General features: G+C 37.8%; 1 protein-coding gene across 1 annotated transcript; it reads left to right on the top strand.

The window, feature by feature from the left end:
* Positions 1–1,325: 1,325 nt before the first annotated feature.
* Positions 1,326–4,622, top strand: LOC131721003 (homeobox protein pnx-like). The gene is made up of 2 exons (XM_059013775.1): positions 1,326–1,731; positions 3,182–4,622. The coding sequence occupies exons 1-2, from the start codon at positions 1,584–1,586 to the stop codon at positions 3,781–3,783; spliced, it is 750 nt and encodes a 249-aa protein (XP_058869758.1). The 5' UTR covers positions 1,326–1,583; the 3' UTR covers positions 3,784–4,622.
* Positions 4,623–11,694: the final 7,072 nt, after the last annotated feature.

Consider the following 11,694-nt stretch of genomic DNA (forward strand, 5'->3'; position numbering starts at 1 on the left):
CTTGATGAGATTCTGGGATCAATAAGCTACTATCAACCAAACGAGCAAGATGGGCTGAATGGACTCCTCTCGTTTGTAAACTTTCTTATGTTCTTAATACAATACCAACAAAAGTATGTTAAGGTACCAGTATTTCGGAAAATACATTGGAGAGAAATCAACAGGAGGAAACGACCTAGCTTTATATGGATTACAGTGGGGCAATCTCCATGGAAAAATAAAAATAAGTCTCACTTTTTTCTCACTCTATTTAGGTAATAGTTTCGGGTTGTGTCTGTTTCCATGTAGTCCAAATGCAAATAAACTAATTCATATTAAAATACCAGAGGCAGTATGTTTGTGTCTGAGTTCCAATTTGGCTTCGTGCTACTTGCTGATATCATAGAGCTGTCTTAAACCGGGTTTCCATGGGGTTTTTAGGTTGTCTTAATACAGCCTGTCTCATTTGGTCCCAAAAAAACAAAACAGTAATAAAAATACGTCGTTCCTGTGTGTGCAGCTCTGCTGATTCTGCTGACACAATAATACAAAAACAACATTACATAAGAAAGCGCTGTGTACTGTCCTTGTATTATTTGCTAAATATTTTTGGCTGCATATATATTTATTATAAACCTATTATACACGTACATATTCTTAAGAGATAAGACAACACATTTCCAGATAACTTGCTATTACAACAAGAGTCTGCACTTTGCATTTCCCATTTTGTATTTGAAACTGCCAGTAACTAACGCTGTGGCCAATGCTCATTTTCAAAACTGGCGCTAATGCAAACATCAAATCAGGTAAAATATGGAACAGCTAAGACTGAATAATTTGACATTAATGTTAATCAAGTGTGGTGGTAGTAAAATAGTAAAGGGAAGCAAATGAATATGCAAAGAGGGGCCCCAAAACGATAACAGAAACCGGGCCCCCAACTTAATCCGGCTCTGCGTGTACCTGTATTTCGAAGCGCAACATTGACGTATGCAGGACGCGGGGAAGTACAAAGTATTGTAAGAGCACATTCTTAAATTTTTGAATATAAAACACTAAAAAACTATTTTCTATTAGACATTGTAAAAATGAAAGGGCCGAAGCCAAAGTTATTTACAGGTTGACAGTCTTATTGAATTTCTTGAACAACAAACACGTGTCTACGAGCGTAAAATCACAGGGATTGTAAATTAATGACACTGCTCTAAACAATAAAGTACATGCTAAAGAAAAAAGGGAAATTTCAACCACATCTTCAGTAATAAACTGCAAGGTTCCCCACCCACCCTGTCAATCTCATTACCATGTGAACTGGGGGAGGTAGAGGGGGGGCGGGCTGCAGTTCTGATGGGTGAAGCGCCTCATCTGCTCAGGCGTTTGCATTTATAAACACATGGTTAAAGTTAAACGAGGATTGCTGTTTGAAATTACCTTTTTTTGTGTTACTGCCATGGTTCATAAATCATTTAGCTGTTTTAAATTGTTCATTTTATAAGCGTGAGGGTCGTGTGCTGTTTTTTCTTCTTCAGGAGAGTATAAAGGTAGAAGGCTCTGTTGCAGATCAGTAACATCATCTTCATACACACATTAAAGTCGCAGAAATGAGAAAAACGTCTTTTTCTGTAGAAGATATTTTGGATCCCATCAAATTCAACGGGAAACGTGAACAAGTGTGCAGATGCCGCTTCACTGGAGAGTTCATTGAGAGCGAGGGACAGTTTATACAACACCGCCTTCAAAACAGACAAGGTAAGATCATAAAGTTGTGTTGATGTACTTCACTCGTACAATTCAAGTTACCGGTATCCAACCCTATGCTGGAGGTGTTACATTGCACATTATCTGGTCGCATTCACACGTGTATGTTTTACCTCAAGCCTCAACTTCAAGTCTTAAGTCTCAGCTCAAGTAAATGCAATAAATACATTTGTTGTCTAATGCAGTAAACATGGCACACTTTTAGCCTGGTAGTATTTTTTTTTTTTTGTTGCTAAATATGTAAAACAATTTGCGAAAGTTGTATAATTAAGGATGCCGTTTGAAAGTTTAAAGTTGTAGGTATCGGTACCGTAACAAAACTATATCAAATTATCAAGACATTATTTTGAGTAGTCATTTGATTCCTGTAAATTCCAACACTGAAAATGTGATTTAATCCAGTTTGGGAACGTTACCACAAGATGGGGCCGTGGGACCATTTCTGGTTTACTACTTACATACGTAGGTACATACATACATACATGCATACTATATACAAACATCGTACATATATCCAGTACTCTTGAGGAAAGCGTTAAAGATTCATAGACCCCCCCTATCATGTTACATTTCACCCTAAATACTATTCCTTTGAAGCTGTTTAATCAATTTGCCCATAGTTATATGCACTCTACTGCTTGACAGACCTGGCTGGCTGTCCACTTTGAGGAAACATTTGAGAAACCATATAGGGACAGGACACCTTTTATTGGCAGATATTGGCTGACTATCTTCCACCCTACCCATTGGAGCCAGTACTTCTCAAATGTGCAGGTACTAATACAAGGACTTGCGTTTTAAATAGAAATACCATGCTGGGAAGTGAACATAGACATTGTTTAAAAAGCAGTTTAAAAAATAACTGTACCTCAATTTAAAATATGTATATACAGTAAATGTGCCCCTTGTTAAAAAGCACCTCTGTGCCTCATATTCCTGGCAGGGTTGTTGCTAATAAGGACAGTTCTGGCATCACAATGAATGTTGAATTAACACCCCTCATAAACAGTTACTTTGCCAAGTCAGGCAGTGCTCTTTAAAAAAATATTACTCATTTGATCCCCTCTTTAAAATGAGAAACCTTCATTTTCAAAACAATAAAGAGAGTCTATGGAGCACATTAGAGCTGAAGAAATATATTTTGATGTTATTGTCCTTAAGATTAGAGAAATGGTTATACAGTATTATGAATTTGTTTTCTAAATCTTGAATCACCTGCCAATTAAACTGCAGCAGTGGTAGCAGATAGACCTTCCATGTTTTTTTTTTCATCTCCCTCTTAAAAAGCCACTTTAGCCAATATAATTCTATAGTACTACAGCAGTCTTCTGATAATTTCACTAAAGTCTCATGTAAAGCTTACAAGATTGTTCTTTTTTAACTGTAATATCGCTGTAATCAGAATTTAAAGAACCTAAATCATGTCTCTACCCTCTTTCAGAAAAAACAGCCTCTACAGAACCACAGGAAAATGAACATCAAAACAGAGGAGATATGAACTGTGAGACACAGACTGGCCTGGGTTCAACAGAGAGCTTGAGGTGCCCTGAACAGCAAACACACTGCACAGCGCTGGACCCACCTAGAAATGAGCATGTGGAAGAGAACAGCCAGCGCAGCCCCAGCAAACCCAAATCCTGCAAGACCAGGCGGATACGGACAGCGTTCACTTTCCAGCAGCTCCATGTCCTGGAAACCCGCTTCCACTCCAGCCACTACCTCTCAGTGTGCGAGCGCTTCAGCATCGCCTCCGCCCTGCACCTGTCCCAAACGCAGCTCAAGATTTGGTTCCAGAACCGCCGCACCAAGTGGAAGAAGGAAAACGAGGGAAAGGAGAAAGACAGGTCTGCAGATGAGCTTCACCGAGCCAGCCCAACCCACCACCACTTTGGTGTCTCCCCCTACTCCTCAATTCTACACAACCCCTCCACCTTACCATACCCAGCAAAGACCAGCTTGAGGTACACACCAGAGACTCTGATCTCAACACTTTATCCACAGCCACTCCTACTGGCACCTGTGTTTTATAATCCTCTGTTTTAAGTATAATGACAAAAGATGTATGTGTGTTAGATACAGGGTTGTCCCATATGCAAGTCAGGCCTCATAGGCAATATCATATATTATCCTGATTAGGATGGTCTGTTAGATTGGGTGGCCACATCCTGTTGACTATCTGCACCACACATCAAAATGATCTGAATGTATTCCTCTTTGCTTGAAGACATTTCACAACTGAAAGAAATAGATACTGTGTTAACAATTATCGATATGATGCCTGACTTATGGGACACCTTGTTTTGTGTAGGTTCTATAAAGTCTGTGCTGGGTACGTACATGTCTGTGCACTCAGCTTTCAGGAGCACTAAATTACTAAGTTATAAAATAAAGTCTGTTCCACTGAGATCATACTGTTCATCAGTATTTATGAATGACCTCATGCCAGCACAAGTCTTACTGATAGACATGTTGGCACAGAACGCTGTTTCAATGTCATGGTGAGGTTAAGTGCAGTCTGCAAAGAATGCTACAGGGTAGATGCTTTTTGTTTAGGTATAATGCTGAATTGACATGCTATCAAACAACATAGGGCTGTAGTAATTGTGCTTGTAAATGCATTGCCGTCCTATGCAGTTACCAGCTTGCTACGATTACAGAAATTATTCTACTATTCTGAAGAAACCATTGAAGAACTACAACCAGCAATGGCAACACAATGTAGCTCACTGCTGGGTACTGATATTGTACTATTATTATTATTATTATTATTATTATTATTATTATTATTTATTTCTTAGCAGACGCCCTTATCCAGGGCGACTTACAATCGTAAGCAAATACATTTCAAGTGTACTGTAGTTACTGCAATGTGCAATGGTTGGCACCTGGAAATTTCTGTAATCGTAGGGCAGCAGTGTGGAGTAGTGGTTAGGGCTCTGGACTCTTGACCGGAGGGTCGTGGGTTCAATCCCCAGTGGGGACACTGCTGCTGTACCCTTGAGCAAGGTACTTTACCTAGATTGCTCCAGTAAAAACCCAACTGTATAAATGGGTAATTGTATGTAAAAATAATGTGGTATCTTGTAAGTCGCCCTGGATAAGGGCGTCTGCTAAGAAAGAAATTATTATTATTATTATTAATGGTTCATACAATGACATGTCCAAAATGGAAAATGTTACCCGTGTTTTACTGAATTCTACCAAGTGCTCACATCATTGTATAGCTCCCTTAATCACAACTATTGCCATTGGAGGTCATTTGGTAATGGTTTAGCCAGAGATGGAAATAAGACTCCTATTGCATTGCCAGTTTGATCCATTCCTGGTTTTACTGTGAGTTTAATAAAACACACCTGAGGTTGTTACCTATACACTGTAGCTAATCAAACTCATAGTAAAACCTGGACTGGGTGAAACTGCTATGCAACAGGAGTCTTATTTCCATCCCTGGTTTTGCACATTCCTCTAAATATATTGCTGTCCTATCCATTTACCACCCAGCTAATTTTACCCATCAGCATTTTACATCTGATGGGTTCATAATAATAATAATAATAATAATAATAAATGTTTTTTGTATAATTTATTTTTTTATTGAATAGCTCGATTTAAATATTAAATAGTACCTAATAGTGTATATCAGTTCTGTATTATATGAAAAATTTTTTTTGTATCTGTATTTGTATGTTTGTTAAAATATTCTTATTAAATATTAAATAAAGAAGTATATGTGTTCTATTTTTTTTTCTCAACGTCCAGATTCATGTTACAATCAGTTGCCGTAACTATGTTTCATATTTACTGGAAATGATTCCTAATGACAAGCATACTTCAATATAAAATAAAGATATGCTTTTTTTCTTAGTTTGAGCCATTTATTGGTGTTATATTCTTCCTCTGTAGAATTTTTTTCTCATTTTCTTGTGGTGATGAGGTCCCAGGCAGGTAATCATGGATTGCCATTTGCATCAAACCCATACACAACTGGTACTGTGTATATGAAGGTGTTGAATGCACTTCCCTCATCTCTCACTTTATGGCAGCATTGCTTATGGCTCCCTCTAGTGGATTTAAGGGTAGTTTTCCAACCCTTCCTATTAGTCAAAAACAGATTGATCACAATTGAATAAGAACTTCTCTAAATCTATGTAAAAACGTCAGTGTGGCATACAAACAGGTAGTCAGACAGACAGACAGACTTCATATACTTCCAGATTTTGAAATAATTAATGGAGTTAAAGAATATGCTTCACTTACAACTGGTTAAGCAGTTATCTATATAAAAGTAAAATGTAAGTGTGACATATGGATGGACATACAGACTTAAGGACTTCTTACATTATATCCCTCAGAAGTGATATGAGCTCACAGAAGGAGATAATTAAAAACTAAACCCTAAATGTTATTCAATAAATTAAACAAATGAAATAGAAAAAACACACATTTTCAACACGTTTATCTAATGAACAAGTTGTATTATTATTATTATTTATTTCTTATCCAGGGCGACTTGCAAGCGTTACAAGAAATCACATTATTTTTACATACAATTACTTATTTATACAGTTGGGTTTTTACTGGAGCAATCTAGGTAAAGTACCTTGCTCAAGGGTACCGCAGCAGTGTCCTCCACCTGGGATTGAACCCACAACTCTCCGGTCAAAAGTCCAAAGCCCTAACCACTACTCCATGCTGCTCCATTATTAAAGTATTGTAATAATGTTGTATTGTTCAAGTCTGGAATGGGAGGATATGTTCGGTTTTGGGGGGTATCCTCCCTTTGTCAGAGTTCAAGCAGTTAAGGACTGTTAGATGGGTTTTAGTCAGGCACACAGTGATTAACAAGGATGAAATCCATCCAGATTGCATCTCTGCTGTCAAGCAACCCGGGACTCGTTCACTTCAGTAAAAGTATTCAATGTGTAACATCACATGTTCATTTGGGCACAAGTCTGATGGTCAATGCAAAGGACTGTGTTTATCTGTGTTAACATTCAGTGAGTTTGAACTGTTTGTAATTGAAGTCATCAGTCATCTTCAGTTTAAGTCATGTAAGCACTTTATCCGAGTTGTCTTTTCTCTTTTTTTCAGAAGATGGGATTAAAGTAATTGCATTAAGGACTTCAGTGATGTAGATCACATGGCACTAAATAATAACTGTGTCTGTCCTGTTAAAGGAACCCGTTTTCAACTGGTTTCTAAATAGATAATGACGATTGCTGCATTTTGGGGATGACTGTAGTTACAATTTCCCACAAGACACACAGTAATAAAAGCACAGTCTTAAAGAGTAAGTAGTTTGGTTCCGAAAAAATATAGTGTTACACGTCCTCACGTGTTGCTACAACTGTTTAATATATATATATATATATATATATATATATATATATATATATATATATATATATATATATATATATACAGTGCCTTGAAAAACTCTTCACACCCTTGAACATTTTTCACATTCTGCTGCCTAAAAAACACAATTAAAAATGCATTAAAGTAGGAGTTTGTTTCACTGATCTACACAACATCACCTACACTTTCAACGTGAAAGAACAATTATAGAAATATTCAAAAACCAAAACGTCTTGATTGCATAAGTCTTCACACCCCTTGAGACAATAATTGGTGCAAGCCCCTTTCACGTTGAAAGTGTAGATGATGTTGTGTAGATCAGTGACACAAACTCCTACTTTAATGCATTCTGAATTGTACTTTTTAAGCAGTAGAATGTGAAAAATGTTCAAGGTTGTGAAGACTTTTTCAAGGTACTGTGTATATATATATATATATATATATATATATATATATATATATATATATACAGTGCCCTGCAAAAGTATTCAGACCCCTGACCAATTCTCTCATATTACTGAATTACAAATGGTACATTGAAATTTCCTTCTGTTTGATATTTTATTTTAAAACACTGAAACTCAAAATCAATTATTGTAAGGTGACATTGGTTTTATGTTGGGAAATAATTTTAAGAAAAATAAAAAACTGAAATATCTTGCTTGCATAAGTATTCAACCCCTGTGCTGTGGAAGCTCCCAGTTTACACCGATGAAAGAAATCGCCCTAACGAGGACACAATTACCTTACCATTGGCCTCCACCTGTGAACCATTAAAGTTGCTGTCACATTTTCTGGATAAAAACCCCACTGTTGAAGGATTATTGGTCTGGCTGTGAATCTGAAGGAAAATGAAGACCAAAGAGCATTCTACAGATATTAGAGATAAAGTAATACAAATGCATAGATTAGGGAAAGGGTACAAAATAATATCCAAGTGTTTGGATATCCCAGTGAGCACAGTTGGATCAATAATCAGGAAGTGGAAGCTGCATCACACCACCCAGGCACTGCCAAGAAAAGACCGTCCCTCAAAACTCAGCGCTCAAACAAGAAGACGACTTGTGAGAGAAGCCACAGAAAGCCCAACAATCACTTTGAAGGAGCTACAGAGTTCAATGGCTGGGAGTGGAGTAATGGTGCACCAGTCAACCATATCAAGAGCTCTGCATAACACTGGCCTGTATGGGAGGGTGGCAAGAAAGAAGCCGTTACTCAAAAAGTACCATCTGAAAGCACGTTTGGAGTTTGCCAGAAAGCATGAGAGTGACCCGGCTGTGATGTGGGAACAGGTTTTGTGGTCAGATGAGACTAAGATAGAGCTTTTTGGCCAAAACTCAAAGCGCTATGTGTGGTGCAAACCTAACACTGCCCATGCCTCAAGACACACCAGCCCTACAGTGAAGTATGGTGGTGGCAGCATCATGCTGTGGGGATGCTTCTCATCAGCAGGGACTGGGCATCTTGTTAAAATTGAAGGAAGAATGGATGGATGGATCAAAATACAGGGAAATACTGTAAGAGAACCTGCTTCAGTCTGCTAAAAAACTGAAGCTTGGGAGGAAATTCACCTTTCAGCAGGACAATGATCCCAAGCACAAGGCCAAAGCAACATTGGAGTGGCTCAAGAACAAAAAGGTGAATGTCCTACAGTGGCCCAGTCAAAGTCCTGATCTCAATCCCATTGAGAATCTGTGGCACTATTTGAAAATTGCGGTCCACAAGCGTCGTCCAACCAATCTGAACAACCTGGAGCAAATCTGATAAGAAGAATGGGCCAAAATCACTCCGACGCTGTGTGCAAAGCTGGTACATACTTACCCCAAAAGACTTAAAGCTGTTATTGCAGCGAAAGGTGGCTCTACCAAATATTAATGTGTGGTGGTTGAATACTTATGCAAGCAAGACATTTCAGTTTTTTATTTTTCTTAAAAATATTTCCCAACATAAAACCAATGTCACCTTACAATAATTGATTTTGAGTTTCAGTGTTTTAAAATAAAATATCAAACAGAACGAAATTTCAATGTACCATTTGTAATTCAGTAATATGAGAGAATCGGTCAGGGGTCTGAATACTTTTGTAAGGCACTGTATATATATTGGGTACTGTGAAAAATGAGTGTGTGTTTGGAAGGTGTACTGTAGCAATGGCGGGCACTGGCAAATCAATAGCTGATTTCGTAAGCAAAAAATAAAAGTTGCTTTCAGGTTCTTGCAATTTACCGTGAAAAAATAGTCACTTTATTTTCCTTACAGTATTTCACACTGCGAGTCATAATGACCTAGCGAATCAGTGGCATATATGATGTTACAATTTATTAATAATTTGAAGGTATCTGTGGTTTTAAAACTTCATAAGTATTTCTACGTAGTATTAGAAATGTAAAGAATTACAAAAACTTGGGTTTTGTCATTTAAGGTTTGAAGTTCATTTTTCTCCCGTGTATAAGATCTATAACAAATTGTCAATGTAAAAAAACAAGTTAGAAAAATGCAACAGCCGTTTAAAGTGGTGATATCAAACACAAAAGCCCAAGTTAGGAGAAGCAATTGGGGCAACCTTGTCAAGCATCAAACAAAAAGGCACAATTGGAAAGGTGCTGGGGCCCAACATTGACACAATTGTTGCTTCTAACTTGGCTTCTTTTTTTGATCACTCCACTTTACATTGAAATGCTCATTCCCTTATCAGCTGGGTTTAACCAGAATAAAGATGCTATGACACATGTGCCAAGGAAAGTGCTCAACACAGACTGAAGTGTTCTTGGTTATCCTTACAAGCACTACTACAGAGAGAAAGACAGACAGGGAATGGGAGAGGCGTCATCACAGGCGCAGACAAGTATGCTTTAGGAAGACACACGGACAACATGCAGGTAAGGCACAGGTAGATCAGGGCACACATGGACAGACATTTAGCCCATACATACAAGAATATGTGAAAGAGCATGATGCAATATATTTCCAACAATGAAGATGATGAACAAGACCAATAATGGCAACGAGTGCAAGGGATAATGAGAATGCAAGGTAAGTGTATGGGAAGTGACAGTTGATGGGGCAGGCGTTGCAGATCCAGGGCTGGGGTGTTGGTGCATTTTTTTTGGTTGTGCATTGTCAATGTTTTTTTGTTGCAGATGTGACTTTTGAGCTGATAAGGAAATGGTCACAATCCCCTTGAAGTTGTACAAAGTGCATTTCAATGTAAAGTGGAGCGATGAAAAAAAGAAGCCAAGTTAAAAGCAACAATTGTGTGAATATTGGGCCCCAGCACCTTTCCAATTGTGCCTGTTTGCTTAATGCTTGAGAAAGTTGCCCCAATTGCTTCTCCTAACTTACATAGGAACATAAGAAAGTTTACAAACGAGAGGAGGCCATTCAGCCCATCTTGCTCGTCTGATTGTTAGTAGCTTATTGATCCCAGAATCTCATCAAGCAGCTTCTTGAAGGATCCCAGGGTGTCAGCTTCAATAACATTACTGGGGAGTTGGTTCCAGACCCTCACAATTCTCTGTGTAAAAAAGTGCCTCCTATTTTCTGTTCTGAATGCCCCTTTATCTAATCTCCATTTGTGACCCCTGGTCCTTGTTTCTTTTTTCAGGTCAAAAAAGTCCCCTGGGTCGACATTGTCCTTTTAGAATTTTGAATGTTTGAATCAGATCACCGCGTAGTCTTCTTTGTTCAAGACTGAATAGACTGAATAGATTCAATTCTTTTAGCCTGTCTGCATACGACATGCCTTTTAAACCCGGGATAATTCTGGTTGCTCTTCTTTGCACTCTTTCTAAAGAAGCAATATCCTTTTTGTAACAAGGTGACCAGAACTGAACACAATATTCTAGGTGCGGTCTTACTAATGCATTGTGAAGTTTAAACATTACTTCCCTTGATTTAAATTCAACATTTCTCACAATATATCCGAGCATGTTGTTGGCCTTTTTTTATAGCTTCCCCACATTGTCTAGAGTCAACATAAACTCCTAGGTCTTTTTCATAGTTCCCTTCTTCAATTTCAGTATCTCCCATATGATATATATAATGCACATTTTTTATTGCCTGCATGCAATACTTTACACTTTTCTCTATTAAATGTCATTTGCCATGTGTCTGCCCAGTTCTGAATGCTGTCAAGATCATTTTGAATGACCTTTGCTGCTGCAACAGCATTTGCCACTCCTCCTATTTTTGTGTCGTCTGCAAATTTAACAAGTTTGCTTACTATACCAGAATCTAAATCATTAATGTAGATTAGGAATAGCAGATTAGAAATAGCAGAATAGCAGAATATCTCAGAATAGTGTATAGTGAATAGTTCTGTTATTCCTAATCTAGTGTAGATTAGGAATAACAGAATATCTCTGTTGTGAATATATATCTGTTTTTTGGATTGTTCAGCAACCATGCAGCAAAACAAAATTGATTAAAGAAAAAAACAACAACAATGAGGATCTGATTAACTTTTCACGTCAAACTTTTCATGTCAGGTTAATTTGGAATAAAAGCTCAGTTTGGGATTCTTCCATGTTGGATTAAGATTTGGTGCACTTTGAAACGATTCAAGTCAGATTGATTTTGATACTATACCAGAATCTA

Source organism: Acipenser ruthenus, chromosome 46 (assembly GCF_902713425.1).
Source record: "Acipenser ruthenus chromosome 46, fAciRut3.2 maternal haplotype, whole genome shotgun sequence".
NCBI classification, from domain to species: Eukaryota; Metazoa; Chordata; class Actinopteri; order Acipenseriformes; family Acipenseridae; genus Acipenser; species Acipenser ruthenus.

Excerpts from the sequence above, each read along its gene's own strand:
- LOC131721003 (XM_059013775.1), top strand. The coding sequence starts at position 1,584 with ATGAGAAAAACGTCTTTTTCTGTAGAAGATATTTTGGATCCCATCAAA. Across the intron at positions 1,732-3,181 it reads CCGCCTTCAAAACAGACAAG|AAAAAACAGCCTCTACAGAA; the intron begins GTAAGATCATAA and ends ACCCTCTTTCAG.